This window comes from Rhinopithecus roxellana, chromosome 15, assembly GCF_007565055.1.
Source record: "Rhinopithecus roxellana isolate Shanxi Qingling chromosome 15, ASM756505v1, whole genome shotgun sequence".
NCBI classification, from domain to species: Eukaryota; Metazoa; Chordata; class Mammalia; order Primates; family Cercopithecidae; genus Rhinopithecus; species Rhinopithecus roxellana.
In genome coordinates this window covers 126,822,295-126,847,578 of record NC_044563.1, presented here as the reverse complement: position 1 = coordinate 126,847,578, position 25,284 = coordinate 126,822,295, and the positions used below count along the sequence as shown (strand labels likewise).

The 25,284-nt window shown below is 39.1% G+C and overlaps 1 protein-coding gene across 3 annotated transcripts; it reads right to left on the bottom strand.

The window, feature by feature from the left end:
* Positions 1 to 972: 972 nt before the first annotated feature.
* On the bottom strand, positions 973 to 25,222 carry IL18 (interleukin 18). 3 transcript variants are annotated; one of them, XM_030917516.1, is made up of 6 exons: positions 25,008 to 25,216; positions 12,857 to 12,964; positions 11,514 to 11,525; positions 7,988 to 8,122; positions 6,435 to 6,568; positions 973 to 1,333 (listed from the first exon to the last, which is right to left on the bottom strand). In XM_030917516.1, the coding sequence occupies exons 2-6, from the start codon at positions 12,933 to 12,935 to the stop codon at positions 1,112 to 1,114; spliced, it is 582 nt and encodes a 193-aa protein (XP_030773376.1). In that variant the 5' UTR covers positions 12,936 to 12,964; positions 25,008 to 25,216; the 3' UTR covers positions 973 to 1,111. The 3 variants fall into 3 exon arrangements, with proteins under 3 accessions (XP_030773376.1, XP_030773377.1, XP_030773375.1); XM_030917515.1 differs by having other exon boundaries at positions 978 to 1,333; positions 12,857 to 12,943; positions 25,008 to 25,222; XM_030917517.1 differs by lacking the exon at positions 11,514 to 11,525 and having other exon boundaries at positions 12,857 to 12,943.
* Positions 25,223 to 25,284: the final 62 nt, after the last annotated feature.

Below are 25,284 nucleotides of genomic sequence, written 5' to 3'. Positions count from 1 at the left end.
TCACTTGAATCTGGGGGGTGGAGGTTTCAGTGAGCTGATATCATGTCAATTCACTATAGCCTAGGCAAAAGGGCGAAACTCCGTCTCAAAATAAATAAATAAATAAAAAATAAAAAATGGTTTTCCAAAATGGCTGTATACTAACTCACATTCCCACAGGTAAGGAATGAGAATTCTTGTTTCACTACTTCCCTGCTAGCACGTGTTACTGTTTGTCTTTTTGATTATAGCCTTCCTGGTGGATGTGAAATGGTATCTCATTATGTTTTAAATTTGCATTTCCTTAATGACTGACAATATGAAGCATCTTTTCATTTGCCATTTGTATATCTTTGAAAAATGTCTGTTGAGGCCCTGGGCGCGGTGGCTTACGCCTGTAATCCCAGCACTTTGGGAGGCCGAGGCGGGCGGACCATGAGGTCAGGAGATCGAGACCATCCTGGCTAACACGGTGAAACCCCGTCTGGTACAAAAAATGAGGCGGGCGTGGTGGCGGGCGCCTGTAGTCCCAGATACTCGGGAGGCTGAGGCCGGAGAATGGCGTGAACCCGGGAGGCGGAGCTTGCGGTGAGCCGAGATCGCATCACTGCACTCCAGCCTGGGCGACAGAGCGAGACTGTCTCAAAAAAAAAAAAAAAAAAAGGCAGAAAAAAGAAAGTTACAGTTGAAACTGAGAAGTGAGAGTGTAGGTAGGTAGAACAGGCGATCTCTTTAATCACAGTTATTGCACTTTTCAGAATAGAGGTAAGGACATCCTCGGGCAGTAGCTTTCCTGGTTTCCATGTTGACCACTCCCACCCATCATAGGGAAAGTACATAGCAAATTGATGTGAACGCAATCCCAAAAAGAAAAAAGACAAATGTCTATTGAAATCTTTTGCTCATTTAAAAATTGAGTCTTTTTTAAGAGTTCTTTGTATATTCTGGGTACAAGTTTTTTTGCAATGTATGTGATTTGCAAATACTTTCTCCTGTCTGTAGAGATGGGGTTTCACCATGTTGGCCAGGCTGGTCTTGAACTCCTGACCTCTGGTGATCCGCCCGCCTCGGCCTCCCCAAAGGGCTGGGATTACAGGCGTGAGCCACCGCGCCCAGCATGAAATTTTAATAGCTAGTCTTCGTTTTGAACAGTGAACATTATAGATCTATCCCCCAATTCATCCTTTTTTTTCAAAATGAGTTTATAAAGGTCTCTCTCTTTTTCACAAGCTAGAAAGTATCCTTCGTATGATGAAGATTCAAATTGCATCTTATTATCATGTCCTGGGACACTTCTCTGAAAGAAGATGATGTCACTTTTCGTATCCTTGATGTTATCTGGAGGATTCATTTCCTATATAAAAAAAAACATTACCTAATTATTTCAGGAAATGAACAATTTGAATACATGAAGTTTGTTTTGAAGTATATTACTGAACAGAACAAAAGTAGTTTTGCTTCTCAAGAGTTACATAAAAAAATCTCTGAACAGCAATACTGACCTCTCCTTCTGAACTCCGAATCTCCTATTCTCCCTGTCATGGGATGCATATTCAGGTCCAGGACTCTAGTTTTCCCCTATCCATCAAACAGCTTACTTCTCTCCTCTCCCACTGAGTGGTGTCCACATTTACTCAAGATGAAGTAGAGTTCCAGCAAAGACCAGAAGCTTTTTGGGCTAATGTCAGTTCGTGTCCTCTATAACCATTCACAACTAAAGACATTGATGACCTCCTCCCATAAATTTAGGCTAGTTCTAGTTTCCTTTTATTTTTGCTTTGAGACAGGATCTTGCTCTGTTGACCAGCCTGAAGTGCAGTGGTGAAATCATAGCTCGCTGCAGCCTTGAACTCCTGGGCTCAAGCAATCCCCCTGCCTCAGCCTCCTGAGTAGCTGGGACTGTAAGTACGCACCACCACATTTGGTTCATTTTGAAAATTTATTTTTGTAGAGAAGGGGTCGGGGGTATCTCACTTTGTTGCCTAGGCTGGTCTTGAACTCCTGGCCTCAAGTGATCCTCCCACTTTGGCCTCTCAAAGTGCTGCGATTCCAGGTGTGAGCCACCATGCCTAGCCTGGCCAGTTCTCATTTCTGAGCCAACTGTGAGAGAGACAGGAAGTGCCAGCAATCTTAGCTTACTCTTTCAGTGGAGCCTGAAATTAAAACTGATGGTGAATAGACCCAATACTTGCTGTAGGGCTAAGCCCTGGGTTCCTGTATACACCTGCTGTATTGGCTCAGTTGGCAGTCCTTGACTCTGTCTCCCTGCCAAGTACTCCAGTTCCATGGTAGTCTTGAATTTCTGTCCTGAATATGGTCTACTTGGCTGGGCCCTGTCCTAGGAGGCCAAAAGCAGATTCCTGTATGTTTCAGTCACAGAATAGGGTCCTGTGAGAAATGGTTAGATTACTTGAAACTATAATCTTGCAGGTTATCCAACTGGTAGTGCTGCCTGCACTTTCCCTGTTAGTGCAGCATGTCTATTTTGCAGGATGGATCAGAACATGTGGGCACCACCTATGTTTCTTCCATGTTAATCCTGGAACCAGTAGATGTTTTGGATTTAATTTTGGCCTCATGGCAGCACAGATTCCCATGATCCTAAGCACTGATAGAGAAACCTCCAGAATTAAAATAGCATTTCTTCATCCTCCTAAGATGCCTGAAAGACTCTAGGTGGCGGAGGCTGGGGAGTTACCTCCAACTTCTCAATCAGTTGTGGAATCGATACTTATAACTCTTGACCTTTGTTCTTCACCAACAAGTGTGGGTCCTAAGTTGATGAAAGTATAAACTAGTTTCCCTATTGGCACCCACTTCTGCAGCTGTCTACAATATACCACAATTTAGGAAGAGACCCTAAGCTGTGGGCATCAATTTGGAACTAATCTGAAATCTAATGTATAAGTGAGAAATAATCCATAGCCAAAACTTCAAAAGCTCTAGTAACATTACAGAGGAAGATGAACCAGTACAGAAAGTTACAGTTGAGCCGGGCGCGATGGCTCACGCCTGTAATCCCAGCACTTTGGGAGACCAAGATGGGCAGATCATGAGGTCAGGAGATCGAGACCATCCTGGCTAACACAGTGAAACCCCGTCTCTACGAAAAATACAAAAAATTAGCTGGGCGTGGTGGCGGGTGCCTGTAGTCCCAGCTACTCGGGAGGCTGAGGCGGGAGAATGGCGTGAACCTGGGAGGCAGAGCTTGCAGTGAGCTGAGATTGCGCTACTGAACTCTAGCCTGGGCGACAGAGCGAGACTCTGTCTCAAAAGAAAAAAAAAATAATAATAAAATAAAATAAATAAAATAAGAAAGAAAGTTACAGTTGAAACTGCGAAGTGAGAGTGTGGATAGGTAGAACAGGCGATCTCCTGAATCACAGTTATTGCACATTTCAGAACACAGGTAAGGACTTCCTCGGGCAGTAGCTTTCCTAGTTTTGATGTTGACCACCCCCAGCCATCATAGGGGAGGTACATAGCAAATGGATGTAAAAGCAATCCCAACGACCTTGGAGAACCCCCAACTTGGAAAGCCCTACCTGGTGAAACTTGAGTGCTCCATGGGGCAAAGGATTTTTTTTTTTTTTTTTAACATCAGAAGGGGTTGAATCTGAATCCAGGGAAAGTTGATATTGACCTAAGATCTCCCAAGTGCACTGGAAAGTCTGAGGGAACCCTGGCCAAGCCTGGATATAGATACATATATATGTATATATATGAAACAGACACTGACAGTAACCTCTCAAAGCAAATCCCTCTTAGTGTTGTCAAAGTTCTTGACCAAAGAACTTTATAAGACTTTATAGCTAGTAATCAACAGTGAAAGGTGAGCACATTAGGGCAACCAGTTGTATCTTTTTCTCTTTTTTTTTTTTTTTTTTGAGACGAAGTCTCATTCTGTCGCCCAGGCTGGAGTGCAGTGGTGCGATCTCGGCTCACTGCAGCCTACGCCTCCTAAGTTCAAGCGATTCTCCTGCCTCAGGCTCATGAGTAGCTGGGATTACAGGTGCGTGCCACCATGCCTGGCTAATTTTTGTTTGTTTGTTTGTTTTTAGTAGAGACGGGGTATCATCATGTTGGCCAGGCTGGTCTTGAACTCCTGATCTCAAGTGAGACATTCGCCTTGCCCTCCCAAAGTGCTAGGATTATAGGCATGAGCCATTGTGCCTGGCCTGTTGTATCTTATTATCTAGAACCTAGGCCACTTTTATAACCACTGCTAAGATCCTTATTAGTGGCAGGAAAAGGGATTAAAGACAAGGGCTAAAACTGGTCCTAGTCCACCCCTCGCTCTTTCCCTCCCTCCAACTAATATTTACTGAGTTCCTTCCAGAAGCACATTTGCTATGATGCTGATGAAGCTTCAATGTCAGATTCCCTCATTTGCACAGATCTCTTCAAGCCACCCCCCACCCACCCTTTTTAAAAGTTGAATTAAATTATTAAGCTTACACCTGTGGTAATTTTACATTCTCTTTTTCTTGAGACCGAGTTTTGCTCTTGTTGCCCAGACTGGAGTGCAATGGCACCATCTCAGCTCACCGCAACCTCTGCCTCCCAGGTTCAAAAGATTCCCCTGCCTCAGCCTCCCAAGTAGCTGGGATTACAGGCATGCGCCACCACACCCAGCTAATTTTGTATTTTTAGTAGAGATGGGGTTTCTCCATGTTGGTCAGGCTGGTCTTGAACTCCTGAATTCAGGTGATCTGCCCACCTCGGCCTCCCAAAATGCTGGGATTACAGGCATGAGCCACCATGCCCAGCTACGTTCTTTTTCTTTAAAAGGACCATCAAAATTGTATAAGCTTCAGGCTCCCCCAAATATGGATTTGCCCAGTTCATACTAAGTGCCAAGCATTATTTCCATCTTCTTAACATTGTCACCAGTCTCCCCCAACAAGAATCCACCTGTAGGTTCGGACTTATCCCAGTTTCTGAATCTGCCTCTGCAGCTGAGTTTTCCTCTATCCCACATAGTTTGAGCTTGGCCATCTCCTTCCCTTCTAATTATGTTGCTCAGTAACAGCATGCTTAACCCCTTCCACCCTACCCTTCTATCCCAGGCCTCTTATGCCATTTTGATAACTAAGCTGCCTGCCTGTCAGGTCTGGAGTGGGGACTCCAAATTGTCACATGAAGGGGTGGCACTCTGGTTGGAAGGAGATAGCTGAGGGATTTGTCTGGGGGCTGTATCTGTTGCATATGCACTGTTCTTACTTGGATTATACTTTAGAGTGGCTTTTTTCTCCCTCCCAAATTGCCCCTTGGTACCTTCACTAAGGTCATACCCTAACTGTCTTTCAGTGGGGACCGGGTGGGCATGAAAGCAGTTATTTATTGGCAAATCTCCACTCAAAAAGTGTCTTCATGACATGGAATTCTCCTCTGAAGCATTGCCAATTTGTAAGCATCCCTGGCTACTCTTACTGGGAGGAAAGTTTTCTGGCTGAGTCTGTAGCTATAGTTAATTGTGGTTTATCTAACAATAATGGAGGAAATAGAGAAATATAATAGAGAATAATAATGGAGAATAATAGAGAAAAAGTAGAGGCCAGAAATACTTTATACCTGGCTTTCAGATTATTATAGCATTGCTTTTACAGCTGATCTCATAAATTTTATTCAATTAGATTAACATTAAAAATAACACACATCAACTGGAAGCTGAAGCTTGTGTTTGAGACTTAGGCTAAGGATCAGGAACAAAACAACTACAGATTAAAATATTATTATGATTTCCAAAGGAGTAGAAATATAGAAGGATAATTAGCTTCATTCTTCATAGCGGAACTCATTCTGGAAAGTCACATGTTATTCTTAAATGTATGACTCACATATGTATTCTATATTATTATTTGTATAAAGACTGATTATTCAGGAGATGCAGGTCATAAAACAAGTATTGTATCTCCTCCTCCCTGTGACAGGCTCAGAAAAACCATCGTTATCACAATAGGTAAAGAGTTTGATACTTTTTAGTAAGTATTCTTTTTTTTTTTTTTTTTTTTTTTTGAGACGGAGTCTCGCTCTGTCGCCCAGGCTAGAGTGCAGTGGCACGATCTCGGCTCACTGCAAGCTCCGCCTCCCGGGTTCAGGCCATTCTCCTGCCTCAGCCTCCTGAGTAGCTGGGACTACAGGCGCCCGCCACCGCACCCGGCTAATTTTTTGTATTTTTAGTAGAGACGGGGTTTCACTGTGGTCTCGATCTCCTGACCTTGTGATCCGCCCGCCTCGGCCTCCCAAAGTGCTGGGATTACAGGCGTGAGCCACCGCGCCCAGCCGTAAGTATTCATTTTAATGGTTCTCTGCTTCTTGTTATTTCTGTTCTAGGCAAAATGTTGGTCTGAGGATATTTGAGTTTTCTAATTATATTTATATTAACATTAGAAATAATATTATATTTCTAATTATATTAACATGATTGAAAACAAAGTAAGGCTCAGTCTTACCTTAAAGGAAATAATTCTGTTCTCACAGGAGAGAGTTGAAATTTTCTCACACTTCACAGAGATGGCTACAGCCATACCTCTAGGCTGGCTATCTTTATACATATTTATAATAAATATGGTCCGGGGTGCATTATCTGAAATAAATACAATAAATGAGAACTCTAGTTAGAAGAATTTTTGCACAGGAACATTTGTGGAAATTTAACCAAAGAATAGTCCTTAGTACACCTGTTCCCACTTTGAGACTTGGCCAGTCTGCAGGAGACTACGTACAGCTGGTCAGACATTTTTTAAAACACAGTTCAGGCCTGGCACAGTGGCTCGTACCTATAATCCCAGCATTGAAAAGTTAAAAACAACCTTTTAGAATCCCTATCATTAAAATACTCAAAAGAGTTGCAGCATGTGCGTTGTAACACATATTAAACTGTGGGGTTGTCTGTTTGTTTGGTTGGCCGAGGCAGGCAGATCACTTGAGGTCAGGGATTTGAGACCAGCCTGGCCAACACGGTGAAACCCCAACTCTACTAAAAATACAAAAATTAGCTGGGTGTACGTGGTGCATGCCTGTAGTCCCAGCTACTGAGACTGGGAGGCTGAGGCATGAGAATTGATTGAACCTGGGAGTGGAGGTTGTAGTGAGCCGAGATCGCGCCACTTCAGCCTGGGCGACAGAGTGAAACTGCGTCTCAAACAAACAAACAAGCCCACAGTTTAATGTGTGTTACAACATACATGCTGCAACTTCTTTTAGTATTTTAAAGATATGAATTCTAAAAGATTGTTTTTAACTTGTAAATGCTAAATAAAATATTTAAAATATATGTTAAGGTAAGTATTCAGTATTTTTAAAGAACGCACATTCACTGCTTCAACTCAGCCTAACTTTGATATTTGGAATTCATATTTTGGAAGTCACAGTAGACTTGATCATTTTCTTTTTTTTTTTTTAAGTTTTTTAATTTTATTATTTTTTTAAATTTTACAGACAAGGTCTCTATATCACCCAGGCTGGAGTGCAGTGGCTATTCACAGGCACGATCATCGTGTACGAGAGTCTCAAAGTCCTGGCCTCAAGCAATCCTCCTGCATGAACCTGCCAAGTAGCTAGGATTACAGATAGATGCCACCACACCTGGCAACTTAATCCTTTTCTATTGTACTCTAAATTTCTGGGGGAAGACAGACTCATTTGAAATGCGTGTGTATTCATTTTTAATATTTTTAAAACTATCAGCATTTTCAGCTGTAACAAGCAGGGATTAAGCATCCAACTATAGAGGTTTTAAACAGTGAGTGCAATCACAATAAAGGGATTGGTGATTCAAAGGCAGGCTCAGAGAGGCATGACCCCTAGCAATGTCTTATTGTATCCATTTTTTTACCCCAACTAAAAAACATGGATGCCTCATAAAGTTTCTTGTAAGTGAAATTATTGTTACTCCTGTGACTTTTCATCTAAGGATTAGGACTAGCACGGAAAAATGTAAACAGTAAAACAGAATGGGAAGAAGTAGCTAGTCATTTCTACGTTTGCGAATTAAAAAAAATACCTCTACAGTCAGAATCAGTCATATCTTCAAATAGGGGCCGATTTCCTTGGTCAATGAAGAGAACTTGGTCATTCAAATTTCTTATGATTGATAATTTAGATTCAAGCTTGCCAAAGTAATCTGATTCCAGGTTTTCTACAATAAACATGAAATCTCATTAAAAATACAAACTTTCTTTGTTAATTGACAAATAAGTATGCTATATATTTTAGTTTTCTAAAACTATTAATGACAATCTTCTGTTCCAGAAGTAGCTACAATAAAGTTGCCTATTGTTTTTTAGCCTACTCTCAAAGGCACACTCAATTTCTTGTTACCATTCAGAACTACTCTGCCACTGAAGTGTTAACTTCAAATATCCTACTTTCTGACCAGTCTCTTACCCTTTTAATTTTCTTACACTTTTACTCCAACTCTATGCGTTCTTAAATTTCACAACATCTTCCAGTCTCCTGACTCTAGTACTTCCTCTCTAACCTCTTCCTGTCTTCCCTTTCTTCCCTGTGCAGCTGGACCTCAGAGTTCATTTTGTCTACCATTTTGCAAGGATATTAAATCGCTAACTTATTTGTCTTTCTGCTACAAAACTCCAAACTTGGCTGCTGAGTGCTGCTAGTGAACAATGGCACAAGTGTTCGAATCGGTGCTGTTACAAGCATATCAATTGTCAATACTTCTTTTGTTTTCCAGTTCAGCACTCTCTTCCATAGTTCATAGCCGCAATTTCAAATTTTCTTTGCTCTCTTCAGGACCTCTACACCATCATCTCTGTTTTCATTTTCAGCAAATGATTTCCTGCTACTCCACGTGCAAATTTAACTCTGGCAGTACCAGTTATTTCATCTCTCTCTTGTCCCAGGGGGAAATGCGAAGGTGCCATTGCTGGTATCTGAGGTTGATCCCATTTGTGCTCGGCATGTACCCTCTACTGAAGCTTTGATTTGCCAATCATCCTTTCTCTTCTATCAACCCAGCAATTCTACCTCCTGGGTTTTATCCTAAAGATAAAATCACACAAATGTGTGAACATTTTTGTACAGGAATGCTTATGGGAACATTGTTAATAACAATAAACTAGAAACAAACATTCACCAATTACGAATTGATTAAATAAAAAGGGCAAAGATATGCCCTTATTGTGAAATATCATGAACTTAATATAACTGCAAATACTCGTTGCCATGGAGATATGTCCATATATATCACTAACGAGAAAAAGCAGCTTTAGTACAATACCTTTTAATAAAAATATAAGCATTTCTGTGTCTGTATATATATACAGAAAGAAGTATAGAAATATTGCATCAAAGTGGTAGCTATGATTATTTCTGGGTGGTTTTTATATTTCTATCTTTCATATTATTATCTTTTTTCATTGCCTGAATTAGCTATAAAATGAACACATTATTTTCATAATCAAAAAAGCACAAAGCTCTTTGAGATTTAAAACTGCTCCATCAACCCAATCTCACTTTGCAGCTAGTCTTGTTTCTCTCCTCCTTTTAACAGCCAAGCTTTTAGCAAGAATTGTCTGTATCCTTTCTTCACTTTCCATTCACTGTTTCACTCACTGCAATCTGCCTCTGCCTCCATTTTGCCATCAAGCTGCTTTCACTGAGATCACCAAACTCCTTGTTGCTGAATCTAAAAGCTGTGTTCTGGCCCTTGATTCTCAAGGCTGCAAAATTCAACACAACACCTATCCCCTCAATCTTAAAATGCTCTCCTCGGAGTCGGTGGAATTCTCTTGGTTTTTCTTTTTCCTTTTTGGTTAGTCTGCTCTCTGTTCTTTATTAGCTTCTCTTTCTACTGCATCCTTTAAATGTACGTATTCCTCCCAGTTTAGTACTTGGCTTTTACTCTCTCACTCTACACATTTCCTCTGATTTGTCTTTTTATTTCTATAGATTCAGATGCCATTTCTATGCATAAGCCTTCAATATCTCTATCTCCAGCCCAAATCTTTGTCCTGAGCTCAGAACCACATGTAGAAGAGTTTATTGGACACCTCCACTAGGATGTTCCACAGACATCTCAGATCCAAAACTAAATGCGTCATCCATCCTCCTCTTTGTATACACCAAAACCTGCTCTTCCTCCTGTGTTCCCTATTTCACTGAATGGTACAAATTGCCCAAGTGAAAAATGTAGGCATCATCTTTTCTACTTTCTTCTCCTTTCCAAATCTAACCTTAAATCATGTCCTACTGATTCTCTCAAGTGTTTCTAAAATCCATTCACAGCTCCTCATCAGCACTCCATTGTGTCTAACTTAATTTATGACACCATCATTTCTTGTAAGAATTAAAATAGCCTCTCAATCTTTAATTTTGTCCTCTTCACCCCACACCATTAATTCTTTATACCAAAGCCAGAATGATATTTTAAAAATATATTATTTCTGAATTTTAAAGAGTCATATGGCTACCTGGAATAAAGATTATATTTTCCAGATTTCCTTGCACTTGGTGTGGTCATGTGATTAGATTCTAGTCAATAGAGTATGAGGGAATTGATGTATATAACTTCCAATTAGAGTCTTTGAAAGGAATGAGCCTGACTTCTCCTATCTTGACCCTTTCTTGATAACTGGGATATGAACCCAGGAAGTATGATGATTTTCAACTATGTGTATGAGATCAACAACTGGGGGATGATGGGTAACAAGAATGAAGAAAGTTGGGGTCCCAATATCATCAGGTTGCTTCCAGCCATACTACTTCTGAGCTGCCTACTTAGGGTTTCTTTGAGAAAAAATTCTCTGTCTTATACAGCTACTGTATCTTTGGATGTCTTTGTTACAACAAACTAATCTTTACCCTAGCTAATACATATTGTGCTTAATTAACCCTAGTATCTCCAAGATAAAGTCCAAATTTCACATCTTGGAGCAAGAGAATGTCTTGCTCTACACCCTGTTTATCACTCTAGCTTCTCTCATTGTTCTCCTACTCCTACTCTACTTCCATGCTGAATTATCATGAATTCATCATAAATGCCATGGTTTCTTTCAGATCTTGGCCTTTGAATGTGGTCTTCTTGCCCCACCCATTCCTATCTCCTCTACTTCCAGAATTTTCTGCCCTCCCGCCGCCATCAATCCAGGAGCCTCGCAGGCTTCTTCCCAAAGCATTTCTGAGATGAGGTGTTACTGATTTTGGACAATTCTAATGCTTCAATCCCCTTTTCCTATGCAATGCCTCCCCCCCAGCAACAGAATCCATGACTCCCTGCTAATCTTAGGACCTATGAAACAGGCAAAGTCTATTTTGTACGTTCTAAGAGCTGGAGAATGTTTTAAGTCGTAGAGAAGCATCTTTTGCTAGAGGTTCTTCTTTGTATCTCTTATGACCATCTTCATTCCAAAGCTGTGCTACTGAGTCCACATTCCTTTGAGGGCAGATTGGCTTTCCAAATAGATGGCTATCATGTGAACCATTTTTTTTCTCAGCTGACAATGTTGATATAGATGTGTCTCAAGCAGATACTTAGTTTGCAAAGAAAAATAAATTCATTTATACTTTACCATCATCTTCAGCTAAGAGGGGGAAAAAAAGAGAAACAGAATATGTAAAATTTTGTATTTCAACTCAGAATTTCATCTCATTCTAGTTTTTACTTTTGCTACTCCTCTTTCTCAAACTCCTATTTTTATGGTAATGGTCTGTCTTGGCTTTCATCAGAATATTATATAATCATCCAAAAGGCCCATAAAATGAAGCTTATTAGACTCAGTGTGTTCTCAGGTAATTTAGACATAAAACTTAAATCCTGGGCTTAAAAATTTCAATATGTAACTAAAAATAAATTTTATAAAATGAGAGATTTTACTTTTGAATTTATTGCTTAAATGGAAAGTCATCTAAGAAAAGTCGCCTAAGAATTTTTTCTGAAGGTTTTGTTTTTTGGACAGGGTCTACTGTCATGCAGGCTGGAGTGTAGGGGTGGGATCACAGCTCAGTGCAGGCTCGAATTCCTAGGCTCAAGTGATTTTCCTGCTTCAGCCTCTGAAGAAGGTAGGAGGTGTTCACAGGTAACTTTTTTCAATTTTTTGTAGAGATGGGGTCTCACTTTGTTGCCCAAGCTTTTAAATGAAGGTTTCAAATGAAGGCAAACTTTCAAATGAAGCCATATTGTTCACAGAAGATTAATTATAAGAAGCAATTTTTAGGCCATGTGTGGTGGTTCATGCCTGTAATCCCAGCACTTTGGGAGGCCGAGGCAGGAGGATCATCTGAGGTCAGGAGTTCAAGACCAGACTGGCCAATATGGCAAAATGCTGTCTCTATTAACAATACAAAAAATTCGCCAGGTGTGGTGGGATGCACCTGTAGTCCCAGCTACTCAGAAGGCTGAGGCAGGAGAATCGCTTGAACCCAGGAGGTGGAGGTTGCAGTGAGCAGAGATCAGGCTATTGCACTCCAGCCTGGGCAACAGGAAAAAAAAAAAAGAATCAATTTTTACTTGTCAAACATATTTACATAAAATGGTGTAACTCATAGAACTCTAAATTTAGAGAATCTCTTACATAATTTGCCAATTTGCTTTGGGAAACTGTATTTCCTGCATGCACCCAGTTTTGTACTGGGATTTTCCCATGAAAACTGGGATTTTCATGATGCACACTTACTGCCACCTGGAGAGTGAGCTACTGCTAATTAAAGTGCCAGGACATGTGGTGTGACAAAGTGCTGAGACCTTGGACATGTTATGGTTAATTTCTAGAGGCCTACTATTTTTTTAAGAGCCATTAATATTACAATAAAATTTGGTGACAAAAAGAGTCACTTAACAGTTCACTTCACAACATCTTTTCTAGTTAAATAGATTTATCTGAACTTGGTATTTGTTCTATGGCATTAGCCTTACCTATAAAGTAAAGCGTATTGTCAATAAATTTCATTGTCACAAAATTGATGCAATTGTCTTCTGCTGGTTCAGCAGCCATCTTTATTCCTAATGAAAGCAAAGATCCATCTGTTAAGAGACAGTGATTGTACATTTTACTACTACTTTATACTACCTTCAAGTTCAGTGGTCAGTTAATCACCTAGTATACTGATGAACAATCTTGACATTTAATAAATGCCAGAAGTTTCAGCTTATGAATACCTATGTTTAAGTGTTCTCTTACAAATCATCAGATATTTGGAATACAGAAAGCATTTTCTCATTAAACAATATTATATAGGGTAGATAAATGGCCCACTACTGAACTGAATCATTATTCTAGTATTCCTTGTGAAATATAAATATATTATCAATGTAAATACAGCCTCATCTGAGGATGCCAGAAACACATCTAATCCCGCCCTTTAGGAAGGACTGGCTTCATCCTTCTCTTAGAACAGTGGGTTCCTACGGGTGAGAGGCTGAAGGTTTGTGACTTCATTGTCAAAGTGCTAAAGGTGAAACAATGATTAAAAAAGTGCTTCCATCTGAGGGTACAGGCAGGGTGGGAGAAGGCTGCAGGGCTCTGGCATTTGATGGCCCTTTCTCCCTGAGCAGCAGTGGTTTTTTATCTGGAGTCTAGATTATACTATCTTTTTAACACAAGTAATACATAAACACAATCTTGCTGTAAAATCAAGGGACACAGGATTTGAAAAAATTTTAAATCCTATTTATTCTTCCTTTCTGCCCCTCTTTCAATATGGTGTGCAGGTTTCCAGAATTTTGTTATGGAATAGGAGTTCTCAGTGTGAGAAATCTGTGAACTTGGATGGGGAAAAAAATACACATGTATTTTCACCAACTTCTGAAATTTAGCATTCCTTCCATGATTAGTTGCAGGAAACAAACCACAGTATTATTAGTAGTACGTGTGACTCTGTCATTAATAGAAATACCTATTTTCTATTGTGCTACAATTATTGCAGAGATCTTGAAACATAGTTTAAACTCATTACTACTTTGAAATTACAGAAGTTTAGTTCTCATAGTAGATCTTATTATTTAATGTCTTGGTAAAAAGGCACATCTATGCTGCATCAAAATTTGTTTAAATTAAATGGTATGCAGGAGAGTATTCATAAATCTGTGCTCAAAATTTTTCTAGCATAATATGAGGCCCAGTACGTATGGTAGAGTAAGCAGGAATTTAAAACTCAGTTTAAAAAAAATTAATCTGAATTAAGCTAACCCCAAAATACTTGTTAGTTCATGTTATATAACAGTTTTGTCTAGATTTAGTTCCTTATACACATCCAAATGTGGATGGTTATTAAATTTATTTTATTTAATAAGTTTAAATAAAATAAAATGTTATTAAACCTTAATATTTAAATTTACAATTTATTTTTTCTTTTCTGCATTTTTATTAAATGAGTTTCATATCCAGTTTAAAAGGCAAATGTAAACATGCTTTCTTAAAGATGTATCATAAGCTGTTTTCTTTCAGTGAACTGAAGTGTTTGACAAAGAAGTAAATGTTAAAACCATGTTATCAGACATGTTACTTTCAGCTTTGTACTTATTATGACAAGTTTACATATCAAGTTTTTTTGTATTTTTATTTTACTTGTATAAATTTATGGGGTACAAGTATAATTTTGTTTTATGGACATATTGCATAGTGGTGAAGTTAGGACTTTTACTGTATCAATCACTGGAATAACATACTTTGTATACAATAAGTAATTTCTCATCCACCTCCCTCTCACTTCCCCCACCTTTTGAGTCTCTACTGTTTATCATTCTATACTCTGTCTACGGATCCACACTACTTAGCTCCCACTCATAAGTGAGAACATGAGGTATTTGCCTTTCTGTGTCTGAGCTGTTTCACTTAAGATAATGGCCTCCAGTTCCATCCATGTGGCTGCAAAAGAGATTATTTCATTCTTTCTTATGGTTGAATAATATTCCATTGCATATATGCATACACACACACCATATTTTCTTTATCCAACCATCAGTTGATGAACACTTAGGTTGATTCTATATCTTTGCTACTGTGAATAGCGCTGTAAATAAACATACAAATGTAGGTATCTTTTTGATATAATGATTCCCTCTGGGTAGATATGCAGTAGTGGGATTGCTGGATCAAAGGGTAGTTCTATTTTCAGTTATTTGAGAAACCTCCATACTATTTTCTAGAGAGGTTTTATAAATTTACATCCCACCAAGAGTGCATAAGTGGTCCCTTTTCTCTGCATCCTGAACAACATGTTATTTTTTTTGTAATAACAGCCATTCTGATTGGTGTAAGATAGTATCTCATTGTGGTTTCAATTTGCATTTCTATGATGATTAGTGATGACAAGAATTTTTTCACATGCTTGTTGGCCACTTGTATGTCTTCTTTTGAAAAATATCTACTTGTGTCCTTAGCTCATTTTTTGACAGGATTATTTGTTTTTTTGTTGTTGAGCTGTTTGAGTTCCCTGTAAATTTGAGATATCAGTCCCCTGTCAGATGTATAGTTTGCAAGTATTTTCTCCCATTCTGCAGGTTATCTATTTACTCTGTTGATTATTTCTTTTGCTATATAAAGGCTCTCTAGTTTAATTAAGTCCCATATGTCTATTTTTGTTTTTATTGCCTGTGCTTTTCAGGGCTTGGCCATGAATTCTTCACCTAGACCAATGTCCAGAAGAGTTTTCCCTAGGTTTTTTTTTTTTTTTTTTTCTATTTTATAGTTTCAGGTCTTACATTTAAGTCTTTAATCCATCTTGAGTTGATTTTTGTACATGGTGAGAGACATGGGTCCAGTTTCGTTCCTTCTGTATCTAGCTATCCAATTTTCCCAGCACCATTTATTGAAACTGGTGTCCTTTTCCCATTGTATGTTCCTGTCAGCTTTACCAAAAATCAGTTGGCTGTTAAGTATGTGGCTTTATTTCTGGGTTCTCTATTCTGTTCCACTGACATATGTGTTTATACCAGTACCAAGCTGTTTTGGTTACTATAGCCTTACAGCGTAACTTGAAGGAGGTAAAAAATTTTTGATAACTCTGTTCTAATATAATAGGTTTCCTTCATACAGCTACGTATTTAATTTTATGTCTGTAAAAACATTGTTCTGAGAAGGGGTCCACAGTCTTCATATTTCCCATGAAAGTCCATGCCACAAAAATGATTAGGAAGTCCCTACACTAGAATTCAGCAGTGCCTTGGGTTCCTGAAGGCAGTTATGGTTGGGGCTCTAAGGAAGGTGAGTGAGTCACAATTGTCAATGGCACATAGAGGAGTAGCCATAAAACTGTGCTCATAGGCAGAGAACTGACTCAAATTCTTTCTAACATAATCTAAAAGCAAGCATATATGGTAGAATAAACAGGTAATTAAAACTCAGTTGAAAAAACTTAATGCAAATTAAGCTGACCCCAAATACTTGTGAGCTGGTGGCTATTTAACAGGTTTATTTTCTTTTTTAATAGAGATGGGATCTCATTATGTTGTCCAGGCTGGTCTTTAACTCCTGGACTCAAGCGATCCTCTCTCCTTGACCCCCCAAAGAGCTTGAGATTACTGTACCCAGGCCTTATTTTACAGTTTTATCTAGGTTTAGTTCCTTATGCTCATCTAAATGTTAATGGTTATTAAATTTATCTTATTTAAGTAACTTTTTTTTTTTTTTTGAGATGGAGTCTTACTCTGTCACCCAGGTTGGAGTGCAGTGGCGCGATCTCAGCTCACTGCAACATCCACCCCACTCCTCTCACCTGGGTTCGAGCAATTCTCTCATCTTAGCCTCCCAAGTAGCTGGGACTACAGATGCGTGCTACCACACCCAAGTAAGTTTTAGCATGTTTGGTAGAGATGGGGTTTCACCATGTTGCCCAGGCTGGTCTTGAACTCCTGAGTTCAAGTGATTTGCCTGACTTGGCCTCCCAAAGTTCTAGGATTATAGGCGTGAGCCACCATGCCTGGCCAACAGATTTAAGTAAAATAAAAACTGATGTACGAATAAATTTAAATAAACATTTAAATATTATAAAATTTAAATGTTTATCAAATATTTAAATTTATATTTTAGAATTATCACCTAGTTTTTTAAAGGAGGGGATAAGGAAGATTCTTAAAGAAAAATAATATAGCAAAGGATGAAAAGATTGCTGAGATAAGTCTAAACATTTTTTACCAAAACCCAAACCAACTTTAATATCAAAAATCAGAACAATAATGACTAGGCTGTGAGCTCCATGACAGCATTTTCTTTATTCACCTTTATGGCTTCATTGCTGAACACAGCCCTGTTATCAGCGTCAGAAGGTGTTTGTTAATGACTGCATTAACTGCGAAGGCAGACATTTGTTAACCTGAGACTCTATGTTTTGATTAGTTATCAGCTGGTGAAATAATGACCAGCATGATCTTCTCTACAAACTTTAATATTATGTAATACACACATATTTATTAAAGTAATTCACCTGAAATGTACCAAGCAGTATGGGCAGAAATTGGATTAAATTACTGGTGTTTACTATTTTCAGTACATAGTTAGTCAGTGAGTGAGTGGATTTAGAGAAGGACAATATTTGAGCTGATTCACCAGTTAAGGCTTGAGCATCAACTACGCATCAGGAATGTGGCCAGTAGCTGACCAAACCACACATGAATGACAGTTAGCTCCTACCCTCCAGTGACTCAGAGTCTAGTGGGAGAGAAGAATCTATAAAGAGTTACAAAATAATATAATGAATGCAGTAAGAGCTGAATTTACAAGATTCTTTCTGTTTGATAGTGCTGGAGAAGGTTACCACAGAAGTGATGACCGTGCTGCCTTGAAAGAGAAGCAGGCATTTTCAAGGCCAGGGGAAGAGCTTCCACCAAGAAGAAGCAATGTGAACAAAGGCTAGGCAGCAGGGAGACTGAGAGAACATGGGTTGTTTGAGGCCTCAACATTTTTACCATAAATAAGGCAAATGCAGTCACATTTTACAGAAAGAATGCATTTCTAAAGATCTCACATAGTTCAAGATTAACTTTTCTGTTCTTTTTTTTTTTTTTTTTGAGACATTTTCACTCTTGTTGCCCAGGCTGGAGTGCAATGGTGTAATCTCAGCTCACCGCAACCTCCGCCTCCCGGGTTCAAGTGATTCTCTTGCCTTAGCCTTCTGAGTAGCTGGGATTACAGTCATGCGCCACCACAACCAACTAATTTTGTAGTTTTAGTAGAGACAGGGTTTCTCCATGGCTGGTCTTGAACTCCTGACCTCAGGTGATCTGCCTGCTTCGGCCTCCCAAAGTGCTAGGATTATAGGGGTGAGTCACCGCGCCCAGCCTAATTTTGTATTTTTTCAGTAATAAGGGGGGGGGGGGGTGTTTCTCCATATTGGTCAGGCTGGTCTCGAACTCCTGACCTCAGGCGATCTGCCTGCCTTGGTCTCCCAAAGTGTTGGGATTACAGGCGTGAGCCACTGTGCCTGGCCAAGGTTAACTTTTCTTTGGGAAAAACGTAAAGGTATGAGACGAGGTATTCTTAGAGTACATAAATCTACAAGAACCAAAGCATATTCTTTCTTTCTTTTTTCAACTTTCTCAGCATTATTACTAGTGTTTTGTAGCCCACTGTCTCCACACAACCTGTCATGGTGGTACTTTGGCCTTTTTAATATTGTTTTCTTGCATGTAACCTTTGTTTCAACATATTTATTTGGAGTTTTTTTTTTTTTTTTTTTTTTTTTTTGCACAACAGTAACAATACATCCCTTAGCATTTGGATAACATTATCATATATAAAATTATTTGAAATTATGTGAAAAAATAGCACAATAATAACCCGTATGTCTGAAGAACTTCTGAGTTATTTAAAGTCTAATTTACATAATACTGACATGGAAGCAGATAATTCTACCAGGTATAAGAGACACTTGCATGTGGCAATAGTGAGTTTATAACTCATTTGACCTACCAGCTTGGAAATTATGTCATTCTAGATAAACTGTTTGGAAGCGTTAACATTATTTCCATTTTGCCCACATAAACTATAATTTTTATATTTTTGCCTAATTCAATTCACATAAAACGCAACTTGCAGTATAGTTTGATGAAAGCTTGGAAAGAAGAGTCAGACTACAAAGGCCTTGTGTAAGCAGGCTAAAGAGTTTGAACTGTTTTTTCCTGAAAAAAAAAAAAATGCTGACTTAAATAGGAGAAAGATATGGTCAAATTTGTGTTCTAAAAAACTCACTCTAGAAGCAACATAAAGAATGGATCTGGGTGGGCCATGAGCGGTGGGTCATGCCTGTAATCCTAGCACTTTGGGAGGCTGAGGTGGGTGGATCACTTGAGGTCAGGAGTTTGAGACCAGCCTGACAAACATGGTGAAACCTTGTCTCTACTAAAAATACAAAATTAGCAGGGTGTGGTGGCACATACCTGTAGTCCCAGATACTTGGGAGAGTGAATTGATGGAACCCAGGAGGGTGCGGTTGCAGTGAGCTGAGATCACATCATTGCACTTCAACCTGGGCAGCAAGAGCAAAACTCTGTGTCAACACCACCACCACCACCACCACCACCACCACCACGAACAAAATAATGGATCTGATTGAACAAGACTGGACAGAGCTCAGACAACAACTACAGAAGCAATGTTAACAATTAAGAGTTGATGAAGTTATAAACTAAGGTAGTGAATTCAAGAGATACTAAACAGCAGGATTTTTCAGCTGATCTGTTGTGGGTCAAATGGAAGAAGAAGGAACTGAGGATGACTTCGTAGTTTTTGGCTTAGGCAATTTGTTGAGTGGTTACCTCATTCATTAAGAAAAAAAGAATGAAAATACAGCTCAAGTGGAAAATAATTAGTTCAGTTTTGTAAATCTGAGATGTGTCTCGGAAGTCAAAAGAGAAAGGGTTTCAGGAGGAGCTGCCTGAAATCAGAAACTGCAGAGCTTCTAATTTACATATAAGCTTAAACTTGTTCATTGAATTTGGCAATTAGGAAGTTTTGGGTAACTGTAGAACAGTTTGGGTAAAGTGGAGGCAGCAGATGGTAGGTGGACAAATATCTAGGACAGAATGGGAGGGGGAAAAGTAAGGACAGTGACTACAAACTATTCTTTTAGGAAGTCTGGCTACCAAGTAAAGAGTTAGGGTAGTAGTTACTGGTGGCGAGGAAAGTTATATACAATGCACAAATTTTAATTTGGCTCCAGATACATAGTTCCAACGGTAAGAGATCTAATAAATTACTTTTCAAAACATGTCCTAGTTACCTGCCCAAAACTGAAACCTGGGAGACATTCTTAACTCCTTTGTCTAATCTTTCCCTTGTCTGATAAATACTGTAGATTCTAATTCAGAAATGTCTCCAGAATTTGGTATCTCCTCTTTGTCTCCAACAGCACTGTTTTTTTATTTTATTTTATTTTATTTTATTTTATTTTATTTTATTTTTTTATTATACTTTAAGTTCTAGGGTACATGTGCATAACGTGCAGGTTTGTTACATATGTATACTTGTGCCATGTTGGTGTGCTGCACCCATCAACTTGTCAGCACCCATCAATTCATCATTTATATCAGGTATAACTCCCAATGCAATCCTTCCCCCCTCCCCCCCTCCCCACGATAGGCCCCGATGTGTGATATTCCCCTTCCCGAGTCCAAGTGATCTCATTGTTCAGTTCCCACCTATGAGTGAGAACATGCGGTGTTTGGTTTTCTGTTCTTGTGATAGTTTGCTAAGAATGATGGTTTCCAGCTGCATCCATGTCCCTACAAAGGACGCAAACTCATCCTTTTTTATGGCTGCATAGTATTCCATGGTGTATATGTGCCACATTTTCTTAATCCAGTCTGTCACAGATGGACATCTCGGTTGATTCCAAGTCTTTGCTATTGTGAATAGTGCCGCAATAAACATACGTGTGCATGTGTCTTTATAGCAGCATGATTTATAATCCTTTGGGTATATACCCAGTAGTGGGATGGCTGGGTCATATGGTACATCTAGTTCTAGATCCTTGAGAAATTGCCATACTGTTTTCCATAATGGTTGAACTAGTTTACAATCCCACCAACAGTGTAAAAGTGTTCCTATTTCTCCACATCCTCTCCAACACCTGTTGTTTCCTGACTTTTTAATGATTGCAATTCTAACTGGTGTGAGATGGTATCTCATTGTGGTTTTGATTTGCATTTCTCTGATGGCGAGTGATGATGAGCATTTTTTCATGTGTCTGTTGGCTGTATGAATGTCTTCTTTTGAGAAATGTCTGTTCATATCCTTTGCCCACTTTTGGATGGGGTTGTTTTTTTCTTGTATATTTGTTTGAGTTCTTTGTAGATTCTGGATATTAGCCCTTTGTCAGATGAGTAGATTGCAAAAATTTTCTCCCATTCTGTAGGTTGCCTGTTCACTCTGATGGTAGTTTCTTTTGCTGTAACAGCACTGTTTTAAATCAAGCCCTCATCACCCCTGGCATCTTCTATATTAATACTCTTCTACTTGGTTGTCTTGCTTCTAGACTCTCCTCCATTGCTGCCAGAGTTATTCTCTCTGCCAGGCCAGAACTTCCCCTTCCCCTGCTTTTTTTTTTTTTTTTCCTGCCTGCAAACCCTGCCTCATCTCTCATCCCATAACTTCCAGCTTTAATAGTTCCTCTAGGAAAACTTCTGTGCTCTTTCATTCCTAGCTAATTATTCTCTCCTCAGAGTCCCACCTCACTCAAACCTGTTCATGCTTCTTAAATAGCTCTTACTACCCTGAATGGAGATTACTTTGAATAAAAATAGGTCTGTTCAGCTTCCATCTGAGTTTTAAGACAATGAGTTGTCTTTTTCTCCCCCTGAATCTTCAACACCTGGAAAGAGCTTACCACACAGTAAGAACTCAATAAATGTTCTATGAATAAAAGTTTGCTATGATAAACCTTGTTGCCATGACAATGGTGTAGAAAGAGATGTGTAGAATATATATATTTTTTCTATCTTAGACTTTCCTTCCACCTGAAAACCAATGAGAAGGAGGAAGAACAGGAGGGAAGCCTGAAAACGGAATTTTAAAAATAGAATACTTTTTCTAATGTCTTCTCCATTTTTCCCTAGTAGTTTCTTTTTTATTTCATGTGTTGATTTTGAATTCTTCATTCTTATTTTCTCACAATTCTTCTTGTTAGTTCTCAATACAGCTATGACGGATTACAAGTGGTGTGTTCTCAACCCCATTCTTCCTCTCCTCAATTTTCCTCTTCCTTTCTCATCCATGTTTCTTTGCTTTAACTCTAATCCATGAAAATTATAGTATCCATTGGATAAAAATGCTTTGACTGTTTCATCTAAAGTTCTCAGACTATTGACTTTTTTTTTTTTTTAAGAGTTATAAATCACCTCAGAAAGATCCTCCCAGGAGTAAGCAGTGACAATTTGTTTTTAAAACACAAAAAAATTTTTAGTTATGCAATACTTTGACAACTAGCCAGAGGCTAGTGAATGGTAGAATTTCATGATGGAAATGAGGACACATGAGTTCCAGTTTTGTCTGGGGCAAGTCACTTAATTTTAAGGGTCTCGGTTTTCTTATTTGGACAAGGAAGTTGGATAGTCAATCTTTAAGGTCTGTTCCAGCTCTACCAACCTGAAATTCTAGACTCCAGTTAAAGCTGTAAGGAGAGAACCACTGATATGTGGCAAACGGCCTAGTAACCACTTCTTCATAATTCTAAGACAAAACATATTTATGGCATGTTTATTATACAACCAGCATTGTTAAGCCACTAAGAGTTTAAAAACATACTATTAGGCTGGGCACGGTGGCTTACACCTGTAATCCCGGCACTTTGGGAGGCCAAGGCAGCTGGATCACTTGAGGTCAGGTGTTCGAGACCAGCCTGGCCAACATGGTGAAACCCTGTCTTTACTAAAAATACAAAAATTAGCCAGGCATGGTGGCATGTGCCTTGTAGTCCAGCTACTTGGGACGCTGAGGCAGGATAACTGAATGAATCCATGAGGCGGAGGTTGCAGTGAGCTGAGTTTGTGCCACTGCATTCCAGCCTGGGTGACAGAGCAGGGCTCTGTCTCAAACAACAACAACAACAAACATACTACTAGATTAAAAGTTAAAATGCCTTGAACCTGAAAAGCAACTATGATTATGTTTATCCTTGCTGTGGAATTCCAATCCTGTTGAATAGGTATAGGAGGAAATGAGGGAGCATGCTACATAACTAATTCCCTGAGATCAGGCAGGTAGTCAACAGCAACAAGATCAAAACTTAACTTTTCAGTTCTATAAATCATTTTGTCCTTGAACATTTTGTCATCTTATTATGAATGCGTGTATGTGAGTGTGGAAGAGGTGAGAGTAGAAGAAAACTTAAAAAATAAGTTTTTAAGATTTTGGTTTTGAGTCTGTAGACTCAAAGCAAAAAATCAAAATGGAACTGATGTAGTTTAAATGGCCTAGTTTGAAAAGGAGAATTGAATTGAATCTCAAAGAATGCTTAAAGATTTGAATAGATAGAGAAGGGAAGGAAATGGACCAGCATTTATATGATAATCAAAACAACGTTGTGGAGGGGGTGAACTGAATAGAGTGATTTTTTTTCTTTTCTTTTTTTTTGAGATGTGGTATTGCTCTGTCACCCAGGCTGGAGTGCAGTGACACAGCGAACATGGCTCACTGTAGCCTTGACCTCCTGGGCTCAAGTGATCCTCTTGCCTCTAGTTGGGACTACAGGCACATACTACCAAGTCTGGTTATTTTTGTATTTTTTTTGTAGAGACAGGGTGTTTGCCATGTTGCCCAGGCTGGTCTTGAACTCCTGAGCTGAAGCAATCCACCTGCCTTGGCCTTCCAAAGTGCTGGGATTACAGGTGTGAGCCACTGCCCCCAGCCTGTGATTTCTGGATTGCACTGGAACAGTCCTGCTGTTTTGCAGTGAACACAGGGTAAAGTGGGATTAGATTTTGGAGAGCTTTGGAAATCAGGTAAAAGAGTAAATTTAATCTCATAGGAAATAGGAAAACATTGCAGATAAAAGTTATTTTGAAGGAACTTTTTTTTTTTTGAGAAAGTCTCACTCTGTTTAGTGACTGAACTCACCACAGATTTGAGTTTCCTGGACTCAAGCAATCCTCAGAATCCTGAATAGTTCTACAGGCATGCACCAACACACCCAGGTAATTTTTAATTTGTTTGTAGAGACTATGTTGCCCTGGCTGGTCTCAAATTCCTAGGCTCAGGCAGGAGCTACTGACCTGGCTTGAAAGAAGATTTAACAGAACTCAAAGTAGCTGAATATAGGCAAAAAGAGGAATTTCAGGTGTCCTAAAATTTAGGGGGTCCTAATTTTCGTTACTCAACTTCAAACAGAGTTTTTATTCAGCCTTTCCCTTAACTGTGAAACAAAATTATCCCAGGGAATGCTATATTATCCAATTGTAGCCCAGTCCAAAGGTGTGGCAGATTTCACAAGATGACTACCCATGGGCAAATTTTTTGTTTGCCTTTAATGTAATTGATTCTGTCTTGAGATTCCCTTTAAAGAGAAGCCTATTTATTTTACCACTCTAAAGCAGCGATTCTCAGGGAGTTCCTAAAGTGAAAGCTATTTCTAATAATTCTAAGACGTAATTTGTCTTTTTCACTCATTCTCTCATGAGTGAACAACAGAGTTTACCAGAGGCTACATTCTGTGCAATATTGCAATAGTCTGAATGCAAAGCAAATGAGAATCCAGCGGCTCTATATGGCTTCTATTAAACCAGTTAAAACACTTGTAAAAATAAAAAAGCGTCACTCTTTATGCTTTTTGTTGTTGTTGTTAAAAAAGTACATAGTTATCTTTAATTAAAAATGTTACTTATGCTAACATGTGATGTGCTTAGTGTAAAGGGATCATGAGAGCAAAAAGTTTGAGAACCTCTCCTCTAAAGTGATCCTCTCCCATATTTGATAAAAGAAAAAAATTCACTCTGATTTTGCTTATATTTCTTATGTTGATACTGATTGCTCATCGTAGTGATGCTAGATGGTTTATATTCCTCTCAATTGTTTTTGTAGCTTATTTACCTCTAATTGCCATGGCTGACTTTCCAAATAAAGAATGACATTTCTTACCTGCAACAAACAGTTTCTTGCTAGAGGAAGCAATCTGGAAGTTCCGAGGTCCCTTTCCTCTTCCCGAGGCTGTGTAACAGACTGTAGCAGGTGGCAGCCGCTTTAGCAGCCAGAGTTGGCAGCTAGGAGGGCAAAACGCACTGGGAGACAACTCCTTGCTGCCTGTCTAGGCAGTCGCCAGGGGAGCAAAGGGCTCAGCAGGCTCGGGAGAGAATGAGGAAGAAGGTGGAGGGAGGAGACTGCTGCCGGCACTCCTTGTTCCCGCCTTCAAACAGGC

Excerpts from the sequence above, each read along its gene's own strand:
- IL18 (XM_030917515.1), bottom strand. The coding sequence starts at position 12,935 with ATGGCTGCTGAACCAGCAGAAGACAATTGCATCAATTTTGTGACAATG. Across the intron at positions 6,569-7,987 it reads GACTGATTCTGACTGTAGAG|ATAATGCACCCCGGACCATA; the intron begins GTATTTTTTTTA and ends TATTTATTTCAG. Across the intron at positions 1,334-6,434 it reads ACAGAATTATTTCCTTTAAG|GAAATGAATCCTCCAGATAA; the intron begins GTAAGACTGAGC and ends TTTTTTATATAG.